This window comes from Stegostoma tigrinum, chromosome 7, assembly GCF_030684315.1.
Source record: "Stegostoma tigrinum isolate sSteTig4 chromosome 7, sSteTig4.hap1, whole genome shotgun sequence".
Lineage (NCBI taxonomy): Eukaryota > Metazoa > Chordata > Chondrichthyes > Orectolobiformes > Stegostomatidae > Stegostoma > Stegostoma tigrinum.
This window is the reverse complement of record NC_081360.1, coordinates 50,839,160-50,865,947: the sequence shown is the minus strand read 5'-3', so window position 1 is coordinate 50,865,947 and position 26,788 is coordinate 50,839,160. Positions and strand designations below refer to the sequence as shown.

Sequence of the window (26,788 nt, the reverse complement as noted above, 5' to 3'; positions counted from 1 at the left end):
TCTAAGCATGTCTCCAAAATGGCCACGACATCGAAGTCCCAGGTACCAATCCATGCTGCAAGTTCACCTACCTTATTTCGGATGCTCCTGGCATTGAAGTAGACACACTTCAAACCATCTTCCTGCCTGCCCACACACTACCGTGGCCTTGAAACCTTATTCATGAACTCACTACTCTCAACCTCCTGTTCACTGGAGCTACAAATCAGGTTTCCACCCCTCTGCTGAATTCATTTAAATCCTCACAAAGTGCATTAGCTAATTTCCCCAAGATATTGGTACTCCTCTGGTTCAGGTGTAGACCATCCCACTTGTAGAGGTCCCACATACCCCAGAATGAGCCCCAATTATACAGGTATCTGAATCCCTCCCTCCTGCACCATCCCTGTAGCCACGTGTTCAACTGCTCTCTCCCTATTCCTCACCTTGCAGAGGTTTGGTTAGAAGAGGATGATGGGTGGGATTGTGATTAGATCTGTCTCATAGAATTAGAAAGGAAAAGGAAGAATATATGAAAAAGGGAGATGAGTTGGAAATTTAGTTACCTGGCCATATTGTTGAAACCTTAAGCAAAGAGGATGAACATAAAGAGAATGAGAATTGCATACTTAGTCCACTTTCTTTAAAAGAGATGTAACAGATGGATCTGGAGTTGAGAGAGCTGTAATAATCTGATGAGTGATAATGGGAACTGCAGATGCTGGAGAATCCAAGATAACAAAGTGTGAAGCTGGATGAACACAGCAGGCCAAGCAGCATCTCAGGAGCACAAAAGCTGATGTTTCGGGCCTAGACCCTTCATCAGAGATTTACACAGAGATTTACATCCAGCTTTACACTTTGTTATCTTGTATTAATCTGATGCTGCGTTAGAATCAGTACCTGAGTGTTATTATTAAGAGACAAAGTGTTAATGAGATACTGGAGATCACTTCAAGTACCAGACAATGAGGAACGGGCGTTCGTCCATCAGGTGGCACCATCTTAGTCAAGGTTGATTAGCTCAGTTGACTGGATGGCTGGTTTAAAATGCAGAGTGATACCAACAGCACGGGTCCAATTCCCGCCCTGGCTGAGGTTACCTTGAAGAACTCTCCTTCTCAACCTCTTCTTTCACCTGAGACATGGTAAACCTCAGGTTAAACCACCACCAGTTGTCTCTCTCCAATGAGAGAGCAGCCTTCTGGTCGTGTAGGATTTCGCGACTTTACATTTTCCTTTACAATTTGGGTATCATAACAAAACATTATGCAGTGGTTCCCAAAAATCCAATGGCAGGTCACTTATGGATTATGAAAATGCCAGCTAAAATGTTGAACCATACATGTCTGCCAGTAGGAAACTCCAATCATGAATTACCCTGCACCTTGATTCTGATACTATCTTTAAAGAACTACTCTGCATTAATTGAACTTCACCAAAGTTGGGGGTCAGAATCAATAACTTTATAAAATTATGGATCCTTAAACCAGATTTCCTGAAATTGTACTTTGGGAAATATTATGGCAAAAATATAATAGAAAAGAAATAATGAACAGTTTGGTATATCACAAGATTGCTTCATACTTAATTTATTGGAAGACACATGCTTTGAAGGATTGGGGAATTCATTTCACGTTTTGTGGACATACATGGACTTTTAACCAATTATTACATCTTTATTAAAGCAATTTTGACAGCAAACATGTAATTATGTTTATTGAGCATTTTTGAAACAAAGCTCTCAGCCTACACTTTTTTCAAGATTCTGAGAACATCTAATCGTCTTTACCTGGCTAAAAAACATTTGAAAAGTGCCCACAAACCACTAAAAATAGCACAGATAAAAACACCAAAGCTTCGAATGTTGGTGAAAACAAAATGATATTATTGCTAGCTGTCTCTTGGGAACCAGTAAAAGTAAGGTTCACTGGACCTTATCTAATCAAGAAGTATCTCAGTGGTATGAAACAGCTCGTGAGTAATTCAGAAAGGATGAAAAGTAAAATCAGAAGTGCTTCACATTAATATGTTAAAGTGATACCTTGGCAGTATGGACAGTCAGAACAAAAGCATGTTTACAATAGTGAAAAAAATCGGAAAGAATTTTTAAAAATTAGAACTCTTGCAGAATGCACCTGAAATTGAAAATTCAAATGTTCACCTTCCAATTATGAGATTAGATAATAAAGAAGTGCTTAAAAGGTTGGACAGAATGTTTATTTATATCACTACCTGCACTGGTGCTCACTGTTGGTTGATCACTTTTTATATGGTTTTTTGCTAACATACTTTACACCCCAGGAAACTCCTTAGGGCAGCACAGGTGGCAAAGTGGTTAGCACTGCTACCTCACAAAGCCAGGAAACCAGTTTCAATTCAGGTGACTATCTGTGTGCTGTTTGCACATTCTCCCCTCATTTGCAAGGGTTTCCACCACGTGCTTCAGGATCCTCTCACGGTCCAAAGATTCTAGGTTAGGTGGATTGGCCCATGGTAAATTTGGGGTTACAGGTAAAGATGGGGAATAGATGGGGGTAGGATGCTCTTTGGAGGATTGACGCAGACTCAAGGGGGCGAATAGCCTCTTTCTGCACTGTAGGAATTCTATGATTCAATGACAAAAGCTATTATTGATTATTGTAAATAGATCTGGAACAATGCCTTTGGCTATGTATTATGTTCATATTGGAGATACGTAAACCTTAAAACAAAATTGTTACAGGCTTAAACGCAGAGAAAATAGTTCAAACGAGAAAAGAGATCATGCTTATGTTGAAAAATGGGTCGTATGGTAGCTCAATGGTTAGCACTGCTGCCTCGCGGCGCCAGGGACCTGGGTTCAATTCCACCTTTAAGCGACTGTCTGCATGGAGTTTGCACATTCTCCCCAGGTCTGTGTGGTTTCCTCCAGGTGTTCCAGTTTCCTCCCACAGTCTAAAGATGTGCAGGGTAGGTAGAATGGCTATGCTAAATTGCCCACAGTGTCCAGGGATATTTAGGTTAGGTGAGTTAGACATGGGAAATGGAGGGGGTAGGGAATGGGTCTGGGTGGGATACGCTTCGGAGAAGCAGTGTGGACTTGTTGGGCCAAATGGCCTGTTTCTACACTGTAGAAATTCTATAATTCTATGAAATCTGACTCCAGCTCTATATTAAAATGGTAACACTGAACTGAATCACAGTAGATAGAGTACATTTCCTGGTGATCGTTCCAAAGCTGGATGGATCACAATATTTGACTACTGAGAATCACAAAGCCAATACTGTAAAAAAGGTGGTACATATCTGACTGCACAATTGGAGTAGTAAAGTATGGATGTATAGAAAAATTGACTCATTAAAGGATTTTAACATGTTCCATTAACTAAATCAGCCAAAGGAATATCAACTTTTATAACAATGGATGGACATTATCAATGCAAATAAAGTCATGCCTTTTGGACTGAAAAGATGCACCAACTTACAAACAAGGTCAACAAAGCACGATCAACTGTGTTGATGCCAGCAGCAGTAAGTATTAGTGTAATGTTGTTAAAGGAGGACAAAATGAGGATCCAAAAACCAGCCAGTTATTTTTCTAGAAAGGGTAATGCATTCAAATAGACAGTAGAAAACATAATACTGAGCCCAGTGTTGGTTGTACAATATATTTAGTCTACATGTACGACAGGTCTGTGGGCACTTATTTGTATAAACTATAATTCTTTACTTTCCTTGATTAATTACCCAAGAAAAATATGAGACTGTTCCTCTGGAGTTTAAAACTTCAATTGACTAGATTGAAAATCATACAAGGGCAGGAAGTGACGATATTACAACAGATTCTTGTCAAAGCAAATATAAAGAAACTGAATGGTATGAGCAAAATACATAAAATATGACTGTTAGGAAAATCCTTGTATTTACTGTAAACGTATTATTAAAGTCAACATTAAAAAACAGGAGTGAGGAATTAAAAATACATCTTAAAGATTTTTTTTCTCTGGGAGGTGTGGTTATGGTTTATAATATAGTATCATTAGTTGGGAACTTGAGTTCTAGAGGGAAATGGGTTCTTTGGTTTCAGTTCTGTGAAGGTAGCTTGTTATTCTTCTAATGGTTAGAAACTAGTTTTTTAAGGCAGCAAGTCAAAATAGCATTTTCAAGAGATCATGGTTTAAGTTAAATGACTAAATAACTATCTAGTCTGATATTAGTTGGAAGTATTTACTAACTTGAACCTTTAATACCTAGAAAATGGCCAGAGGCCACATGCAGGTTCAGCCGAGAAGGGAAGATTCATACCAGCCTATGTGCTGTTTAGCAACTTTATAGTATTCAAAGTAACTGGAAAAGTCCTGAGTTTTCTCACTGAAGTTCAGTGAGAAAAGTCAATTAGCCTGTTTTTATTGTCTCGGGAAGCGACAGAAAAACTCCTATCTGGAGAATGTCCGCAAAGTTCCCAACTGATGATAATATATTATAAACCATAATCACATCTCCAATAGCAAAAAAATCTTTAAGATGCATTTTATTTCCTCACTCCTGTTTTTTTTAAAATATTGACTTTAATAATACGTTTTCAGTAATTACAAGGATTTTCCTAACAATCATATTTTACACAAGTTCCCGCTGCAGATGTTACATTGGCCTTCTTAAGGGTGTACCCACGGAAAGCAACCTGCCTGGATGGAGTCCCCAGCCGTGGACTCAGATCTTGTGTGGACCAGATAGCAAGAGTATTCTGCTTCTGAAGACCACCATCATCCCATTGCCATAGAAAATCATGCAACGTGCCTCAATGACTACTGCCCGGTGGCTCTGTCGTCCATAAGAATGAAGTGCTTCGACAGGTTGGTCATTGCTCACATCAACTTCAGCCTCCCAGATTGCCTTGATCCCTTGCAATTCGCCAACTAAGGCAATAGGTCCATGACAGACACCATCTCCTTAGCCCTACACTCATGCCTGGAACATGTAGACAAGGATACCTACGTTAGGCTCCTACTTGCTGACTACAGCTTTGCCTTCAACACCATAATTCCAAACAAAACTCTGGGACCTAGGTCTCTGCTCCCACTGCCCAATTGGATTCTTGACTTGCTGACCAACAGACTGCAATCAATCAGTAACAATAGGTGACAACACCTCCTCCACATTAATCCTCAACAATGGTTACCTGCAAGGCTGCATACTCAGCCCCCTACAGTACTCCTTATACACACATGACTGTGTGGCCAAATTCTGCACCAACTCCTTTTACAAGTTTGATGACAACACCACTTTTATAGGTCAGATCTCAAACAACAAAAGACAGAGTACAGGAAGGACATAGAGTAATGGTATGGTGTAAAGACAACAATCTCTCCATCAATGTCAATGAAATGAAGAAGCTGGTCATTGACTTCAGTAAGCGAAGTAGAGAGCATGCCCACCTGCATCAATGGTTCTCAGGTGGAGATGGTCAAGAGCATCCTGTTCCAGGGAATCATGATCACCAACAATCTGTTCCGGTCCACCCACGTTGACACTATAGTCAAGGAAGCACAGCAATGCCTCTCCTTCCTCAGGAGGCTAAGGAAAGTTGGAATGTCCAAAGACACAAATTTTTATAGATGCACCATAGGAAGCATCCTATCTGGACGCAACACAGCATGGTACAGCCACTGCTCTTCCCAAGACCGAAAGAAACTACAGACTGTTGTGAACACAGCCCAATCCATTACACACTTCAGCCCCCCATCAAGTGACTGCATCTTTTCTTCCTGCTGCATTGGGAAAACAATCAACATAATTCAAGACCCCTCCTACCCCAGTTATTCTCTCGTCTGACCTCTTCCGTCGGCCAGAAGATATGGAAGTTTGTATACATATACAAGCAGATTCAAGAACAGCTTCTTCCCCGCTCTTTTCAGGCTTTTGAATGAACCTCTTTAATGTTAATGTTGATCTCTCTCTGCATCTTCTCGGCAGCTATAACACTGCATCCTGCACTCTGTTCTGTTACACTAATGCACTTGTATAGTACAATCTGCCTGCAAAGCATACATGACAACAATTTTCAATGTAGCTTAGTGCATGTGACAGTAATAAATCAAAATGAATAATGGCCAATGACAACAACTAAATTTTTAAGAAGTAAATTTTGAAGTAGATTATATACTGTAAAGTTGTTACATGTTAATGCAAGTTATCATGTCTTTGAAACTCAGGGAAGTGAGATACATTTGTATTTGCTATACACTTCTTAAAAGGAGAACTACTTAAAGAAAACAGCGGCACTTCGTTACAAATGAAAGTAACACATCAAACCCTTAGGTAAAATTCTACCTTTTTACATAATTGAATTCTAAGTAAGTATACTAACCTTGAGCTTTTCAGAATTCTTCCAAGCTGCTCTTTCCTCTTCGCTGAATCGAACTGAAAGTGTTGCAACTGCTTGTGTGTACAATAAATTATACAGCACTTTCACAATGCAGGTAAAATGTTCTGTTAAACAAAAAATGGTTTAAAGTGAACTTTTAGACACTGTGCTTTTGGCATAGTATAATGTTCTTGATTACAAACTGAAGTAATAGAAAAGACACATTAACTTGAAGGATACACAAAATATACCTGGAGCACACACTACAACAGTGAATAAAAGTTGTGTAGTACTGCAGTAGTTCCTTTGAAATACAAAACAGTACCTAGGGAGGAATACTGTGGAATTCATGATTTTGAAACAAGTCTCATGCTCTTGAGGCAGAGGTTCAACAGGTAGGACACTGGACAGTTGAAAATTACTTATTTAATTGACATCTGAGACGGTAAGTATTTGGTTTGATCTCTCCAGATGAATTTTATAGGTGGACCTATCTTCTGTGTCAAGATCAGTTCCATCTCCTCCTTCTTCTCTCCTAACCACAGAGAAGAACTGGAACAAGGAATATTCTATACACCCCACAGAGGCAGGCATAGCTTGATACTGAGAAAAGCAGGTTCTGAATTTCATCTTTGCTGCGCTTGGATTTTGCAGTGGTACCATAAACCATATCTCTGATGTATATCCTCAATCCCTAAACTGCCATCAAATAATGGTGGGACTATAAATTGGCATAGGATAAAGTAGTCATGGCAGATAATTATCAGAGTAATATATAGGTACAACCCTGTCGGAATGGTACAGACTAGTTCTGCATTCAGTAAACAACAATCCTTCTTGTTGATGCAAGGGTACGTTTTGTACACTAATATTTGGGAGATGACTAAAACTTTTCCTTAGCTTGAATTTAATACCATTCATCATGGCAAGTGTGGCGGTGGGGGTTATTCAACCAGAAAAAGGGTAGCAGGCAGGGATCAAGCTACTTTCACTCCTCTGCCCAATTAATTCCACAAAGGGGAAGGCCTGTGGATGGTCATCCTATTTTTACGTCAACTGAGGCACTTAAGGGCAATTGATGCAACTTAAGAGCCTAATCCAGCTCCCACTGGTATCTACCCAGTGGGCGTACCATGTGCATAGTGAGGAAATTGCATGGTCCCAGTTCTTGGAGGCTGTCCCTTGTTCAAAGGCCCAATTGAGGGACCTAGCACCTGAATGGTGCAGGGATCACTCCCCCCTCTGCCTTTGATCTTCATTCCCATCCTCCCATGACCCATCTGCAATTGTTCACTTGAGAGATTTGGGATCTAGTAAATGGATGGCAGACACCATACTGACAACAACCATCAGCTGTCAGCGGTGTGGGTCACAAAGGGAAAAGTTCAAGAAATGATGAAAAGTTAGATTGATATTCCTCTGTTTTAAAGAGGTTTCAAAAAAGAAAGAGAAGGAAAGCAAGTTTCGGAAAATGTTCAAAATAGTTGATCACTCAGCTATGAAGAAAAGGTGGCAAGCCAAATGCACTAAAAGCCAGATTTAGATAGGTGCAGCATGGAACACAGTATTAACGGCTTGCAGATGCAAAGTGGAGCAAGGTCATGGTAAGATCTGACAAAATGATAAGAAAATTAAAGAACGGTTAATATATTTGAAATCTGGACCTGAATCTCTGTTTTAACTATCCAGCTTCTGTTGGTGGAAAGAGTTTCTCTTTACTTACTGTATCAAGCACTTCATAATTTCGAATAGCCCTATTAAATCTTCCCTTTATCACTCTCTTTGAAGACCTTTCCCAGTTTTGCTAGTCAATTTGTCCCCAACACAGCATTCTCATCCTGTTTTGCTTACCATGGCTTTCATCCTTAATGATCTACAAATTCTGCAAACATCACAAACAAAAACAGAAATTACTGGAAAAACTGAGCAGGTCTAGCAGCATCTGTGCAGAGAGAAGGCAGAGTGGACAAGCAAGACAGGATGTGAATGCTGTGTGGGGGACAAATTGACTAGCAAAACTGGGAAAGGTCTTCAAAGAGAGTGATGAAGGGAAGATTTAATAGGGCTATTCAAAATTATGAAGTGTTTGATAAAGTAAATAGAGAGAAACTCTTTCCACTGGCAGAGGCTTGATAGTCAGAACAAACAGATTCAAGATAACTGGCATAATAATCAGAAGAGGAGAATGGTGTTTATTTTTACAAATGTTGCAGAATATGATTATCTGGAATGTGTTGCCCAAAAGAATAATGGGTGGAGGGTCAAACATAATTTTCAAAAAGGAATTGAACATACATTTGAAAAGCACTCTGGGGAAAAGAGAAAATAAATGTGACAACTCAAACAAAGAATCAGGCATTATAATCAATCATAGATAACAAAGTGTGGAGCTGGATGAACAAAGCAAGCCATGCAACATCTTAGGAGCACAAAAGCTGACATTTTGGACCTAAACAGGATGAAGGGTCCAGGCCCGAAACGACAGCTTTTGTGCTCCTAAGATGCTGCTTGGCCTGCTGTGTTCATCCAGCTCCACACTGTGTTATCTCAGATTCTCCAGTATCTGCAGTTCCCATTTTCTCTGATTATAATCAATCAAATTGTCATCTGTTTTGATCTAAAATATCAGCAAATATGGAGGCTGAAATGCCAGCAAGAATAATTAAGTTTGGAATCATGGACAATGTTTCCAATTGCAGAAAGGTTAAAGTAAATGTTGATGTGGGTTAAGCTGTGGCAACAGATACAATGTATTATTTAAGGTTTAGTTTTGAGTTGAGCAGAAATCATGAATGTAATGAGGGAGAGAGAGAGTGTTTCCTGGTATTGTCTTCATGACAGAACAGCAGTGATGAGTCAATGGACTCATTTCCAGCTAGGAATGAATCAATTTCCTGTAATAGCAACATCAGTCACTAATTTGAAATAGTATTGCTCTACGCTCAAAAGAGATTATTTAAAAGCCAATCAAAAAGATGTCTCAAAGTCGTGATAAAGCTATAAATAAATGCCGATAAAATTCAGTTATTCAGCTTCCAACTAAGTAATATTCATGAATGAGGAAGAGTCAGCCTGGCAAAATAAGATCTTAATTTAAAATATTGCTTCACCAAATCTAAGCATTACTGCTATGTAAAGACATAGAAAATAGGAGCGATCGCAAATGTTCAGCCCATCCAGCCTGCTCTGCACTTCAATCCTATATATCAACATCATATTCCCACTTGCTCCCCATAACTCTTCAACATCTTTAGCCTCTAGAAATCTATTCCTTTCTTAAATATATTCAGTAACTTCACCTCCACAGCCTTGTGGTAGAGAATTCCAGAGGTTTACTGCCCTCGAAGAAATTTCTCCTCATCTCAGTCCAAAATAGGCTACTGTATATGCTAAGACCATGAGCCCTTGTTCTGGACCCCTGGCCAGGGAAACATAACTCCTGCCTCCAGACTGTCCCTCATGTCAGAGTTGGCTAATCCTTAAAACATGGATGCAAGCATATATAAATAAATTGCTATGGTAATTTTTTTAAATAAAGGAAAAAATAATATTGGTCAGATCACTGGACCCGAAACATTAACTCTGTTTTCTCCTTCACAAATGCTGCCAGACCTGCTGAGCTTTTCCAGCAACTTTGTTTTGTTCCAAAAAAAATTGTTGTAAAGACAGGTACAAGAGCGGCAGCATTGGCCCTTACTTATCAGTTATACTGTGCTGTAAACAACATTTTTGTGTAGATATTTTCAGTGAGATCCCCTTTCATTCTTCTAAACTGTAGTGAATGCATGCCCAGTCTCCTCAAATGACAAACCTATCATCCATTTCTTTTGGAGAAATCCACAGCAAAAAATGATTGACAATTTAGTAATCTCAAAGATAGGGCATTAGAAATGGGTAGAAAAGAATACCTCAAGAAAGACCAGGGAAAGAGCGAATGCTTTTGTGAGGTTTAGTTCTCGACCCATTACTGATCAGAGAAATCAGTTTTACTTAGTTCCATGCATGATCCGTGAAAATTCAGTGCCAGCAACATACAACAGTAAGTGGAAATGTCACTTTGAAATAAATCAGGCATATCACTCTCTTTAACAAGCAGAGAAATTCATTATGCAAGTATAAATTGATACCAAAATAAGCATTTAACTAAGATTTTACACGATTACCAAAAATTGAATCTGGTTTCCAAGTGATGATTCATGGAGAAATTTCGCATTACACTTCGCAGAAGGCGGTAAGACCAACTTAATTGTTGAAATGCTGAAACATGTCATTAAATGTTGAAGTCATCAAAACACTATTCTCCTCACCCTTCAAACCACAGAGAAAATACCCAGGAATGGCAACACTCTAAATCGGATAACCGAAAGGACGACGCATTCTCACCACAGAGGAAAATTGCGAATGCGAATTTTAACACGGGCATTATATTGTCTGATAGCTAGTTGTACTTTAACATTGTTTCTATCAACTATATATTACCTAACTTGACATGTCTTGTTCAATGGAATAACCTTAGTGCATCCCAAAATCTTTAGCACACCGCATTATTTTTGAGGCACAGTATGCATTTGTGCCAGTGTGACACATCACCATGGCAACAAGGTCACAGAATTTGAAGTGAGACAGCCTGTTCATACTTCATTGCCTCCAAATGTGTTCTCTGAAACCTGCTCCAGAGGTGGTGTTCATACATCCTGTGACATCCCTCAAATTATAGAGGCGAGATAAAAACAGCACATTATTTTTTTAAAGCTGTCTTCAGCACAGTATAATGAAAAAGCTACTGCTAATGCTGCAGCTCTTGTACCCCTCTTTACAAAAATATATTTTTTTAGGACCTGACCAATATTATTTTTTCCTTATACAAACGTTATAACAACACAGTATCTGTATATGCTTGCATTCATGTTTTAAGGGTTACCCCACTCGTTTTATCTCCACTGAAAGACAACTGTTTGTTGTTAGATCTGATGGTACATATTTCACTCAACTGCCATTGAATTTTGTATTCTGCACAACTGGCGGCTATATTAACACACCAAATATACAGACAGATCGCAAAGATTTATACTAATAATTATAAAGGAAACAAAATTGCATCAGCTGAAGGTCATTTGCAAGTAATGGAAAAAGAAGATTCAACTAAATATTTGGAAAAGTTTATGTTTTATTATTTTACTTTTTTTTAAAAAATTATTTTATTACTTAAATGGCACACTTTTTAACCCTTTTATGTTTTATTTTTCCTTACAATATTTTAACTTCAACTAGTATCGGTTCCTAGCTATTCAAAACCTAATTTTTTTTTAAGGTCGAACCAGTGAGGGATCAAGCATACAGCCCTTTCACCTTCCAATCAAATTCAGTTTGGACTGACTGCATGAAGATACCCCCTTTTTCTCAGCTGGCAGTGTCTTGAGAAAAATTAACTTCTATATTAACTATTATCTAACAGTAGAAAGTATCGATAATGTAATACAAAATTGAAAACCTCATCCTGAAAGTTCAAAACACTAGTTTCTTTTCAAAATTAGTGTGAAATACCAAAATAGTTGGGGATGTTCCGTTGAAATTAGGACAATATCCGAGAGAAGAGAAAGCTTTAATCTATCTCTGAATTGTGAGCACCAAAAGAAGTTCCATTTCCATTTGACATTCTTAACTTTGGTCAATACTAAAGTTTTTACAAAATTTTAAAGTTTCAAAACAACTAAGAAGTGCAACAATATTCAAGACAGAAACTTGGGATAACAGGGTCTTGCCTAACATGCATAAATATAAATCTAAAATGTCCACGAGAAGCAATGTCGCTGCACCGCAAAGCATATGTTAGCAGATAAATATATCCATCTTTCAGATGAGATGGAGGAGTAGGGTCAAACTGATTTCATGAGTGGATATAATAGATCCTATGGGATTATTTCTAAAAAGACCAGAGGCCCATTTCCAATGTCCAGGCGAATAAGTATCCCTCAATTAATTCCATAAAAATGATTATATTGCTGTTTGTACGGTTTTACTGTATGCAAATTGGTAACAATATTTCCCACGCTAGAACACCAGCTACACTTCCAAATTACTTAACTGTCCATTAAGCACTTCAAGATATCATGAAGTCTGGAAAGGTCTTTATAAAATTGTTCTTTGATTGCTTTCTACTAAGAAATGTTTGACGTAGCTTAACACTGCCAACATTCACTCTCCTGTAAGTTATCATTTTAATCTGAATGAAGAGTTTGAATATAAATCTAACGGTCTAAGTACTTCAACTGTGCAAATATAGTGTCATGATATCAAAAGCCTTTCATGACATGAAGATTTATTTTCAATGAAGTTCATCTGTTTCATTTGGGTCTCCCAACCAAGATAACATATTCATAAAAATCATCTTCCAATTATTTAAACGTTTTAATCCTACATTCCAGACTTTTGGTCTGTAGTTGAACTTTGTGTTTCCTCTTCTCAGTTCAGGCAAAAGGTCAAGTGAAGTTGTGAGTTCTACTTCACTGACTTCCCTCCATCAAACATGTTTCAAACATTCTAAGTGAGTATCACCCGATTCTGATGACAGTGCATCTACCATTATTACAGTTACACAAAAAGTGCAGTTAGGCATACGACACGTTCGCAGACAGTTTACTAAGGCTTTCTTTTTTGTTTACTCATTCGATTATTCTCCCATTTTCCACCTCTCCAACTACTCCACACCCCATCAACATTCATGCTTTAGAGCCAACAAATGTTCTGACCTCCATAAAGAAGTCCTTTTTCAAATAAAACACTCAATTTGCAGCTGTGCTGCTTTGTGATGGGATCAGATCAATTTTCTTTCACTGAATGAACGGTGAAGCAGCATTTACCTTGGTTTAATCAATGCAGGATTGGGGAAAAAAAAATACCAATTCTCATCCATCTACGAACAAGGCAATGTAACTCCCGTGATTCCAGTAAGGGGAAAAAGAATTGTCAAGTTCCCATCTGCCAAATGCCAATTTTTGCTTCCAAATAAACTAACTATTTGATTATTTCATTCGCATGATACAATTTTATTCAATATCTACCCACATGCAAATTCAACATATGTAGCAGATTTCTTTCAAATTAGGAACTATTTTTTATCCACGGGAGTTTCCAATTTTAGTTTACTGTTTAAAATAAATCAAACAGATCCTTTCAGATTTGATAACTATAACCAAAGATGTTTGTGAGTTGGTATTCATCACACATTCTTCTCACCCTCAGGCAGTGTGTTGACATTACATGTTGCATCCAGTAAGCACTACTGTAATTATCATTTATTTTGTGTACAGTCTCTTATTATACATGATTGCTGCAATTGTGACTGCTAAAATTCAATGCAAATTGCTATCTTTATCCCTCAGGCACTGAGCTAAGATTGAAGGATCACTCAGATCACAATACTGTTAACAGATGAAGGTCATTGAAAGGACATTATTTCACTAATAAAAAAAACGGCTTTCTACGCCTCGTGTCCTTTTTGTATTAGCAAGCTGATAACAAGGTAAAGGAACAGACAATACTGATAAGTATGCCAAGCTCCTACTAAAAATCTTTTCAGTGCAGAGTTGTGCATGTAGATAAAGTATCATTAATTTGCCACAAGAAAAGCATGCTCTAATTGATTGTTACACTCAAGATTTGGTGACAGTGTATCTGATCTTACAAAAATGTCCACTAAAAGGTCTATGCAAAACTGCAAAGATGTAAAAATTAAAAACTTACCCTTGTGTAATTCTTGTGGCATAGTTAAAACAAGAATGAGCAAGAGAGATGAAACATCCCGGTACAATAATGGTACCTCTGGTTTCTCATCATCACATATTCTGAAAGTAGAAATTAAATAGTTACACAAAAGGCAGCCAGTTAAAAGGGTGTTTTATGACAACTGATCTATTGTGTGTTCGCATTATGAATCTCAACCACTCTTGCCCAGTTATTGTATTTTTCAGAATTCATCTGGATTTGATCTGTTTCAAATTAATTCCATTATGCAGCTGAGCCGAGATTGAAAGAAATTATTTTCCACATGCGAGACAAACCCAGGGAAACAAAGTAGCCTACAAACATGATAACTTCACAATAATTTCTGGTTTAGTCACAATGATGAAATAAAGCCGTTTACCTTACTCCAAATAATAAGGTGCAAACGTTAAAAGATACTTCCTCTCCTACTGAATTGTCCATGGGATTTAGAAACCCTTCATTAGTTATCTAAATCTACACAAGAATGGTATTCTAATATCAGATTTAAGTCAATGATGAACTCCCAAATTAGTGAAGTTAAGAAGTGGCTTAACTGATTGAGCAGTTGGCATCACAAACCAGCGTAAACATCTCAGATCTTACCACTTTGGAAGTGGCAAAGTGGTTATTAGGGTTTTTGCTTGCTTTTCAGAAAAATTGATGTAGAAAAATTCTCAATATCATACCCTGACAACAAACTGTTACCAACTTATTTGATGTAAACCAGCTAAAAGGTCTTCTCTGGAAACGTGCCACATTGTTAATTTCATTAGGAGAGGAAAATGCAGAGATAAACGTGGCAGAACAAGGAGGGATGAGACGGAAAGGGTAGAGGTAAGGAGTTGCAGGGGTGGGAGATGCGAAGGGTGCATGAGTTGGGGACAGTTGCAAGAGATACAGGGACAAGCAGAGGGCCACCAGAGGCATGGGGTGCAGTGGGGGCAGAAGCGCAGCATGGGGTAACAAGAAGCATCAAGAATGAGATGCATGTGTGTGGATTTATAGAAAGAAAATCGTGCACCCTGAATAAAATGTAGAATTTCATGACATTCCCATGATCAACTTAAAGTGTTAGCAAATTTTGAGATTTATGACTATTTTTCTCCCATTAAACAGCTTTTCATAAACTTTATTAAATTACATATTGGATCAGTTATTTAATAACCTTAATTTCACACAAATCCATACTGTTTCATAGGTTTCTTTCTGTTTCACAAGAGGTGCTTATGATGTAAACCATTAAAGAAAAAATAAAAAGCAAAAACCAGAAAAAGAAAAACAGGTCTAGCACAGAAACACATCAAATTCAGTCCTGCTTTACTTTCATAAACATATCAGCAAACTTGCTCTGTTACATCTCGACAGGCATTGTGTATGTTTTGCACGATCTGCAACATTTATGTTCTTTCACCTTCTGCACAATGTGCTTCTCAACATTCTGCAAGGCTCACATTTCTTACCTTCAAATGAAGTCTCATGCATTGATTTGGTGTGCAGAGTCAAATATCAGGTACATTCTACTTTCTAAATCTGCAACAGGCTTCAGTGCTTTGATATCTACCTCAATTTGAGGCAATTATTTTCAACCTTTGCACTTACACCTCAAGAACTCTATTACTCTCCTCTGCTGGAGGGTTTTATTTTTAAGTTGGCTGCATCTCCTTCCAGATTTCTTTTATAGTGCTATCTGCCACTAACAGCTAATGCCAAAAGGGTCTTGACAGAAAGCGAGAAAGAGAGGCGAGTGACAGAGTGCAGAAAGCAGACAGAAGGGAGAGAGACACAGAGAGACAGAGATTTAGAAGGGAGATGAGATTCCTCAACATTATCTGCCCCTCCACTGTATTTGTGTCATCTGCAAACTTATCAACAATACCCTCACAGTTCCTTCATCCAGTTTGCTATGTGTAGTTGTTGTCCTAATACTGATACCTGCTGATCACCACTTGTCAATAGCTGCCATCCTAAGAAAGATCCCTTCATCCCCATCTGCCAGGCAGCCAAACCGATCCATTCCAGTACCTTGTCCCAAACACCATGGTCTCAGTTTTTATTTAGCAGCCTCCTATGCGAACATCTTATCAAAGGTCGATCAATGTGCTGGTTAGATTAAGGGCATATTTAATCCTTAACACAATTTGTCTTTATCTTGTTCATAGTTCTATATATATTTTACCTATTTGGAACAATGTATTTACTTAATTTACTTTAATTTAGTTTTGGGGACAGACAGAGAAGGGAGACCTTGTCGATCAGAGAGACGACAGAGAGAGATAGAATAGATTGGAGTACAGATAAGGGAGGCAAAAGCATGGATTAGGGAGGTGCTGGAGAAGTTAACAGAATAGAGAGGTGAGGGGGAGTGTGTTCTGGAAGTAAGAGATGGATCAAAGTAGCCATGCATACAGATCAGAGACAGATAAATGTCTAACTATATTCTGAATTACCACAGTTAATGGCATGGGAGATTGACTGGCTATTAGTTGGAGTAAAATGCTCTTCCAACTAGGGTGTCCAGAGAAACATCCTGAGGAATTAATCTGATTATTCTGTTGTAACCATGCAAAACAAGAGGAAATAATTGTAAATGAATGACTTACCCATAATCCAAAACCTGTGTTAGTCGTGTAAGTCGTGTCCAGGGATTATACGCAGAATCAATTCTAAAAAGGCGCATATGCATGGCTAACACATGCAACAACTGGTCTAAAATACAAAAAAAAAGTATTCCGTGATCTCAATTTCTTCATATTCTCAAAGAAGGAATTATTCTTATTCTACAGAAGTTCTATTAATGTACAAAATGTATTTGATTAGCAGATAAACATGTATTTGTGGGGGCTTGCTGTATTTACAATTTCATTACTATTGGTTGCAGTAACAGTGAGTTTTTCCAATTGTGTTTTTTTGAGTATCAATTTCATTGGTAAACACATCGACACATATTAGTTGGGGGTTATTCAGGTCTACAGCACAGAAAAAGGCCATTTAGTCGATCAAGGCTGTGCCAGTTTTAAACAACCACCTAACTCTTCCAATCCCATTTTCAGCACTTGGGCCCAGGAGTCTCCTGCTTTTGAACAAATTTTAACTAAGTAGACTGTGCTGATTTTGCCCAATTTAAATAAGTAAACTGAAAGTAGCTAGCATAGACCGAGATGTTCCAAGTGATCTGGCAGACTCAAAAGTAGATAAACTCCTTCTCTTAGTATTGAGAAAATTACTGTGTGCAAGCATGAAAATCTAAAATTGGTCAGAATAATTGCTATTCCAATTACAAGCGGAGGCTTGGGGACCGCTTTGCAGAACACCTCCGCTCAGTTCGCAACAAACAACTGCACCTCCCAGTCGCAAACCATTTCCACTCCCCCTCCCATTCTCTAGATGACATGTCCATCATGGGCCTCCTGCACTGCCACAATGATGCCACCCGAAGGTTGCAGGAACAGCAACTCATATTCCGCCTGGGAACCCTGCAGCCATATGGTATCAATGTGGACTTCACCAGTTTCAAAATCTCCCCTTCTCCTACTGCATCCCTCAACCAGCCCAGTTCGTCCCCTCCCCCCACTGCACCACACAACCAGCCCAGCTCTTCCCCCCGACCCACTACATCCCAAAACCAGTCCAACCTGTCTCTGCCTCCCTAACCGGTTCTTCCTCTCACCCATCCCTTCCTCCCACCCCAAGCCGCACCCCCATCTACCTACTAACCTCATCCCACCTCCTTGACCTGTCCGTCTTCCCTGGACTGACCTATCCCCTCCCTACCTCCCCACCTACACTCTCTCCACCTATCTTCTTTACTCTCCATCTTCGGTCCGCCTCCCCCTCTTCCCTATTTATTCCAGTTCCCTCTCCCCATCCCCCTCTCTGATGAAGGGTCTAGGCCCGAAACGTCAGCTTTTGTGCTCCTGAGATGCTGCTTGGCCTGCTGTGTTCATCCAGCCTCACATTTTATTATCTTGCAATTCCAATTATGATGCTTTCGAACAATACTCTGTAGAGAAATAAGGCACACCACAAGTGCCATGGCATCACAAGCGTACATCTAAATACTTCTTAAATGTTACAGCGTTTTGCCTCTACCACCCTTACAGGCAGGGAGTTCCTGATTCTCACCAACCTCTACATGAAAAATATTTTCCTCACTTACCGTCAAAACATCCTGATCTTTGCCTTAAATCTATGCCACCTGATCACTGACCCCTCTACCAAGGAGATAAGGTTCTTCCTGTCTTTTCCCCTCAGTTTTATACATCTCAATCATGTATCCCCTCAGTCTCCTCTGCTCCATGGACAACAACCCCAGTCTATTCAATTCCTCATCATAAGCTCTCCAGTTCAGGCAACATCCAAGTGAACCTCCTCTGCACCCTTTCCAGTGCAATCATTCTTCCTATAACGTGGATTCCAAAACTGCACACAATATTCTAACTGTGGCCTAACAAACATTTTATACAGTTTCAGCATAATTTTCCTCCTCTTTAATCCAATGCCTCATCTAATAAAGGCAAGTATCCCGTATGCCTTCTTAACCACTTGATCTACATGCTCCACGACCTGAAGAGATCAGTGGACATGGACACCAAAGTCCCTCTGATCCTCAGTGATTTCCAGGGTCCTATCGTTCACCACATATGCCCTTGCGTTGTTTGTCCTGCCCAAGTGCATCAGCTTACACTCATCCAGATTGAATGCCACTTACCACTGATCACCCATCTGTATCTTCCTTAATCTAAGGCATCCTCTTCATTAATAATCATCCCACCAAACTTTATATCATTCACAAACTTAGTGAACAACCCTCGTCCATTTATCAATTGTTTATATTTAATACAAACAACAACAGCCCCGAAATTGATCCCTGTGGCTCCCCAGAAGATACAGTTTCTAGTCTCAGAAACACCCCTCAACACCTCTCTGCCTCCTGCCAGTCAGCTAGCTCTATATCCAATTTATCATATTTCCTTGAACTCCATTGGCTCTTATCTTTGTAATCAATCTCCGATGTGGGATCTTATCAAAAGCATTGCTGAAGTCCAAGTAGACAATGTTGAAAGCATTGTGTTCACCTACACACTTGGTTACATCTTCAATCAAGTTGATCAGATATGGCCTCCCCTTTACAAAATCAAGTTGACTAATTTTGATTAATCCCTGCCTTTCCAAATGTAAATTAATTATGTCCCTCAGAATTGCTTCGAACAGTTTCCTGACTACCGAGATTAGACTGATTGGTCTTTCGTTTCCTGATTTATTTCCAGCTCCCTTCTTGAATAACACTGCTGCACTGGCTGTCCACCAGTCCTCTGACACCTCTCCTGAGGCCAGGGAGGAACTGAAAATTATTGTCAATGTCCAAGTTATTTCCCCCCTTGCCTCATTCAAAAGTGTAGGATACATTTCATCTGGCCCTAGAAGTTTATCTACTTTTAAGTCTGCCAGATCACTTGGAACATCTCGGTCTATGCTAGCTACTTTCAGTTTACTTATTTAAATTGGGCAAAATCAGCACAGTCTATTTAGTTAAAATTTGTTCAAAAGGTGGAGACTCATGCCAATTGAAGTCTGAAAGGCAGATGCTATTGTTATAGGTCAGGTAGTAACAATGCAGAGACACAAACTGGCAGATTTATTGCAACAGTGGAGAAGAATTATTTGCAACCAAAGATTAAGTAGTGTTTCATATAATACATAAAAAACAGTATACTGGTTTTTACATTCAGATTGCATGTTGTTCAACTGTAAATAGAAAGTGATTGTATCTTAAAATTGTAACATGGATTCAAAGTGTGAGGGAACAGTACAAATGACTGAGCTGAACATTTGATCATGTTATTCACACAAACATATTTTAGCTCAAGACCAAGATTAGTTGATAGCCATATCAGGAATTTCCACCAAGGGATATCTCAAACAAATGGTAAGGGATGAGCAAACATTATTTTGGCCAATTCTCTGAAAATATTGTAATCAGTTGAGCGAATACCTGAGCAAATTTCCAGCATTTTTGCAAAGCATTTGACATCTAACTAAACAGCGATTATCAGCTCTATAGTGCAATTCAAAAATGTTGTGTGCAATCTTCATGAATTAAAGTGATCGAACTTAAATGCATTTTTTTTATTGTACGTGAATAAAATCATTTAAGCAGGAGATGGAATGTCCTTTGTACCCCTTATTCTGCTGATGAAGCATCTGAGAAAACATCCTGTTGCATGTTTCTTTGGCAAATGTAGTTGGAAGATACAGAAGTAGTAGGTAGCATCAGATTAGCTGAATCTTTGCACACAGCAGCAACAAATGTGCTGTTCAGACGACTCAAGCCAACTTTTTTTCCCTTTACTGTGTCTTTTTGTGGGATGTGGGTGTCGCTGATTATCCCAGTATTTATTTGTCCATCCCCAATTATTCTGAAGCAGATGGTTGGTTATGAACTGCCTTCTTGAACTGCTGCAGTTCTTGGAGTGTAGAAACAACCAAAGAGCAGTTAGGAAGTGATTCCTGGATTTTTGACTTAGTGAGAATGAAGGAACTGCAATATACTTCCAAGTTAGGATGATATGTGGCTTGGAGGCACCTTTGTCAGCATTTTCCAAACCACAAACACTTCTACCTTTAAGAGCAGCAGATACTTGGAACATCACCTATTAGTTCTGCTCCAAGCCATATTCCATCCTTTGGAAGTAAAGGGATTAAAAATGTTCACAGTATTCCAGTTAGTTGATTGGTTTAACTGGTATTCTAATTTTACTCTATTTTTAAGACTCCATTCCTTTTGAACTCCCTCCCTAATGGTATTGTGACTCTAATCTCGAGAACATGGACTGTAACTATTCACCATCACCTACACAAGGACAGCTAAGGATGGACAATAAATGCTGGTCCAGTTAGCACTGACCTCATCCCATGATTGATTTTTTAAAATCTGTTGCCCTTGTACTTTGAGTTGTAGAGATTAATTAGATCATCAGGTTAGGAACAGAAGCATGCCATTCAGCCAGTCGTATCTTCTCCACTATTCAATGATATCATGGCTTGTTTGTTAAGACCCAGCTCATGCTTTTATGCATTTTTTCTCAAAATCCTTGACAAAAAAATCTTAAGATCTAGGAGCATGAATATGTAATTTATCCCCTTGAGCCTGCTCCGCCATTCAATATGAACATGGTTGATCACATCTTGGCCTCAACTTCACTTTCCTGTCTGCTCTCCATTTCGCCTCATCTCTATCTTAAATCTGCTACCCCTTATCTTAAAACAATGACCTTACTGATTCAAAATCAGACTATTGCAGTCATTAATATACTTAATTGCCCAGTCTTGACAGCTTCACGAGTAAAGAATTCCACACATTAATTACCCTCAGCAAATAGACAATAAATTCTTCCTCATCTCAGTCCTAAATAAGTGATGTCTTATTCTGAGACTTTGCCCTCTGGTCATAGAATCATAGAATCCCAAAAGTGTGGAAACAGGCCATTTAGACCAACAAGTCCACAGAGGCCTTCTGAAGACCATCCCATCCAGACCCACTCCTCTACTCCAATCCGGGCATTCCCCATAGCCAATATGCCCAACCTACACATGCCTGAACATTATGGACAATTTAGCATGGCCAACCCACCTGCACAGCTGTAGACTCAGGAAACTGGAGCACCCAGTGAAAACTCACTCAGACACAGGGAGAATGTACAAATTCCACAGGGTCACATAAGGCTGGAATCAAACCTGGGTCCCTGACACTATGAGGCAGCAATGCTAACCACTGAGCCACCTTTTCACATCTACCTAAGAATCTTGTATACTTCAATAAGGACCCTAACGAGTTGCTGGAAAAGCTCAGCGGGTCTGGCAGCATCTGTGAAGGAGAAAACAGACTTAATGTTTCGGCTTAACTGACATTTCCAAAGCCACCGTCCCTTCTGAGGAAGGGGCACCGGACCCAAAAGATTAACTCTGTTTTCTACTTCAGAGATGCTGCCAGCCTGGCTAAGCCTTTCCAGCAACTTTGTTCTTGTCGCTGATTTACAGCATCCGCAGTTCTTTTGGGTTTTTTTTTCAGTAAGGGCCCTTCTCATTCTTTTAAACTTCAATGAGTACAGGCCCAACCTATTTACCCATCCCTCATTAGAAAATGCCTTCACATAAGGGGCCCAAAAAAGTGTTCACAGCATTCCATTTTTTGCTTGACCACTGCATTACATAGTTTTAGTAAGACCTCCTTATACTTATACTTTATTCCCTTTGAAATAAAGGACAATAATCCATTTGCCAGCCCTGTTACCCGTTGAACATGAATACCAGTTTTTTTAAGGACTTATGCACGATTTACATTCCCAAATTCCTGTGTGCTGGAGCTTTCTGCAGACTTTCTCCATTTAGGATGCAGAGATGGGCTGAGAGGTGGCAGATGGAGTTCAACCTGGATAAATGTGAGGTGATGCATTTTGGAAGGTCGAATTTGAAAGCTGAGTACAGGATTAAGGATAGGATTCTTGGCAGCGTGGAGGAACAGAGGGATCTTGGTGTGCAGATACATAGATCCCTTAAAATGGCCACCCAAGTGGACAGGGTTGTTAAGAAAGCATATGGTGTTTTGGCTTTCATTAACAGGGGGATTGAGTTTAAGAGTCGTGAGATCTTGTTGCAGCTCTATAAAACTTTGGTTAGACCGCACTTGGAATACTGCGTCCAGTTCTGGGCGCCCTATTATAGGAAAGATGTGGATGCTTTGGAGAGGGTTCAGAGGAGGTTTACCAGGATGCTGCCTGGACTGGAGGGCTTATCTTATGAAGAGAGGTTGACTGAGCTCGGTCTCTTTTCATTGGAGAAAAGGAGGAGGAGAGGGGACCTAATTGAGGTATACAAGATAATGAGAGGCATAGATAGAGTCGATAGCCAGAGACTATTTCCCAGGGCAGAAATGGCTAGCACGAGGGGTCATAGTTTTAAGCTGGTTGGTGGAAAGTATAGAGGGGATGTCAGAGGCAGGTTCTTTACGCAGAGAGTTGTGAGAGCATGGAATGCGTTGCCAGCAGCAGTTGTGGAAGCAAGGTCATTGGGGTCATTTAAGAGACTGCTGGACATGCATATGGTCACAGAAATTTGAGGGTGCATCCATGAGGATCAATGGTCGGCACAACATTGTGGGCTGAAGGGCCTGTTCTGTGCTGTACTGTTCTATGTTCTATGTTCTAAGTAATTGTCAGCTCCCAATAGTAGTGAGTAGACAAACAAAGATGGAGCTCACAGAAACAAAATGACAGTTAAGCGGACAAAGGGACGGTAGAGGGTATGCCAGGCAGAAAGTAAAGTTAATAATGAGGATTCTAAGTAGGTGAAAATGTGATGGCTGTGCTGAAGGCAATCCATGTCATGACTGGACCTGGGGTGTAGATGGGTAAAGGACATCTTGTAGATGGCACACACTGCCGCCACTGTACATGGGTGATGATGAGAATGAATTTTGAACATGATGGCAATCAAAAACAAATACTCAATGGTGTCAAACTCAAGTGTTGCCGGAGCTGTATCCAACTAGCCAAGTGAAAAATATCCATTGCACTCTTGAAGTGTGCCTTATGGATGGTATCAGGAGACAGGAGATGAATTTGCCTACAACTGAATTCATAGCGTCTGACCTACCCTTTTACCCACAGTATGTACATAGCTTGCTCAATTCAATTTCATGTGAATGGTAACCCCAAAGATGTTAACAATTGTTTGCAATAGAACTTGAGACACTAATCTTTCATTCTTGGACAACCCAGAAAGGCTGGTAAATTATGTACCTCAGGCCTAACAAAAACTAAATCACCACAATCTCAACCTTGACAACAAAATGTGAGGCTGGATGAACACAGCAGGCCAAGCAGCATCTCAGGAGCACAAAAGCCACAATCTCAACCTTAGCTTTTTAAAATTAAATCAGAATCCACATCATTATGGGAGAATACAGTTTTAGACTTCCACTATTCTTTGCATTAAAAAATTCTTGATTTCACCCATAAATGGCCTGGCTTTAGTTTTATTAAAATATTTCAACTCCACAGGAAACATGTTCTCTGTATTGACCTAACTTAATCCCATTGCTTTCCAATCGTTGGTAAAATAATCTGAACATTTAAATATTAAAAAAATCATTTATGCTATCTGTCCTCATAATCTAAATCTTTAAATTTAGTAACATATATCTCAAATTTTATGTAGGAAAGGCAGATGACCTTCGAGCACAGATCAGCACGTGGGAATATGATTTTGTTGCAATTGCTGAGACTTGGTTGAAGGAAGGGGGAGGTTCAGTATAGTGACCCTTGCTGTTGGTTATGTATATTAATGACCTGGCTATGAATGTAGAACACAGTTAATAGTTCTGCAGATAACACGAAAACTGATGGTACTGTTGATTGTGAGGAGTGGTCTCAAGCTACAACCTGATATGATCAACCAGTAAATCAGCCAGAGCAACGGCAGATGGAATTTAAACTTGCTAAGTGCAAGATGACGCATTTTAAGACATCCAATAAGGGAAGGACATACACAATGAATGGTAGGTCCTTAGTGAGTACTGAGGAACAAAGAAATCTTGGTGTACAAGCCCATAGATCCTTGAAGGTGTCAGTACAGGTAGACAAGGTGATGACGTAGGGATACAGGGTCCTGGGCTTCATTAGTTCGGCTGTACGACATATCAGCAAGGAAATCATGTTACAACTTTATAAAATGTTCATTAGGCCACTGATGGTATTCTATCAGAGACAGTAGGAGCTGCAGATGCTGGAGAATCCAGCATAACAAGGCATGGAGCTGGATGAACACAGCAGGCCAAGCAGCAGAGGAGCAGGAAGGCTGACATTTCAGAAGTAAGTTATCGTTGTCAGAACTGCAGACTTCCAAAGGCTAGGAGATTAGGCCAGCAGCCTAGAGGCAGCATCCCAGTCGCAGACCAATAGGTCGGTACTGCAAATGGATTTTTGATCTGCAAGGAAGCAGCACAGCAGAGATGTGAATTAAAGGCTACACTCACATTGGCTGCTTCTTCACTGAATGGTAGAGCAGGATTACCGTGCCAAAAGGAAAACTCCTGTTCCTGTTTCTTATGTTGAGGCTGTCAGTATCTGCCTGGCTGTAACCCATGGCCACTCCAGTGACTATTGGCCAATGTTGACGCTGCAACACTAGGGACAAAGCCTCAGTAGTGGTGAGTTAGCTTGGGCAAAAATGGGGCCAGGCAAGCTTCAAATTCTGCAGTTCAAAATATTTATTTTAATATTGGCAACAGTTAATTTACATAGCTGTTTATTTAACTACAATGTTTAAGGAAGCATGTTTTCATGCCTCCACACCAGTTTTGCTAAAGCCCAGAAGTGTAACTTTCCGCTCACGTGCTTCCGAATGCAGTCATCACCAAACAGCAGACGCATCAAATCTCTGTCTGTCTAGTAGAATGCCTGTTGTATAGTGGATGTTGTCAATGTGGATTCTAAAAAAACATTTGACAAGAAACCACAACACTTGAGTTTGACACCATTAGAAAGACGGAGATAGGGAGGACCTAATTGAGGTCTACAAAATCATGAGGGGTATAGACAGGGTGAACAGCAAAAAGCTTTTTCCCAGTGTGGAGGACTCAATTACTAGGAGTCATGAGTTCAAAGTGAGAGGAGGAAATTTAGGGGAGATATGCATGGAAAGTTCTTTACAGAGGGTGGTGGGTGCCTGGAACACGTTGCCAGCAGAGGTGGTAGATGCAGACACGTTCGCGTCTTTTAAGATATATTTGGACAGGTACATGGATGGGCAAGGAGAAAATGGACACAGACAGTTAGAAAATAATGACAGGTTAGACAGAGGATCTTGATCAGCGCAGGTTTGGAGGGAAGAAGGGCCTGTTCCTGTGCTGTAATTTTCTCTGTTCTTTGTTCTTTAAAAGAACAGATTAACAAAAATAAAGGTTTATAGAATAGAAGGACTAGGTGAGCTGTTTAGAAGAAATGGCCTAAGGACAGAAAGCAACAAGTTGTGATAAACAGTATTTTTGAAGTAGAAGGTGGGATGTTCCTGAAGGTTCAGTGCCAAGGCCATTTTTTTCTTTGCCATGTATAAACGCCCTGGATCTTGGAATGCAGAGAATTTCATAGTTTCCCAGTGATTTCAAAGTTGGAGTCATGGCAAATTGTAAAGATGATATGCATTGAGAACACAAGTGTGAGGTGATGTATTTTGGTAGAAGAGATTTGGAGTTTTTCTCAGACAGACCATTTCTCAAGGCTGCCACCAGCCTTCCTAACCTCCCTCATCTTTATGCTGCTACAACCTCATTTACAACCTTAAATGTTCCAAAATTTTGGCTGCAACTCCCTAGGGATAATTTGTAATCTTCTGACTCTCTGATCTTGAACTTTACATGGATTAAATAATAAAGGTTGAAACTCTAAGAATTAAACTAGTTCTTCGTGAAACAAAACCTTTAAAATATTTACAGTAATTATTTTTCTTGCTTTTTGATGTGAAAGCCAAAGCAAATCCATGCTGACTCCTGCTCCCATTTGTCTTTCTCTTATAGACTGCCATTTGGTATTTTCAAATTGATTTTTCTCTCCAAACTGACAAATGCCTTGTTAAATTATAAAATTGGCTTCTTCCCTCTGAGGTTTTCAGAATGATTTTTCAATTCAAGATGTTCCAGAATGC

The 26,788-nt window shown here is 39.5% G+C and overlaps 1 protein-coding gene across 4 annotated transcripts in view; it reads right to left on the bottom strand.

Annotated features, from left to right (window-relative positions):
• The window catches only part of ubr3 (ubiquitin protein ligase E3 component n-recognin 3), a 311,396-nt gene that overhangs the window by 40,242 nt on the left and 244,366 nt on the right, over window positions 1-26,788 (bottom strand). For all 4 annotated transcript variants that reach the window (XM_048535342.2, XM_048535343.2, XM_048535344.2 and 1 more), the window contains 3 exons: window positions 16,690-16,795; window positions 14,069-14,169; window positions 6,329-6,450 (listed from right to left, as the gene is read on the bottom strand). In XM_048535342.2, the coding sequence (XP_048391299.1) occupies window positions 6,329-6,450; window positions 14,069-14,169; window positions 16,690-16,795 (329 nt within the window). The remainder of the gene's footprint in view (window positions 1-6,328; window positions 6,451-14,068; window positions 14,170-16,689; window positions 16,796-26,788) is intronic.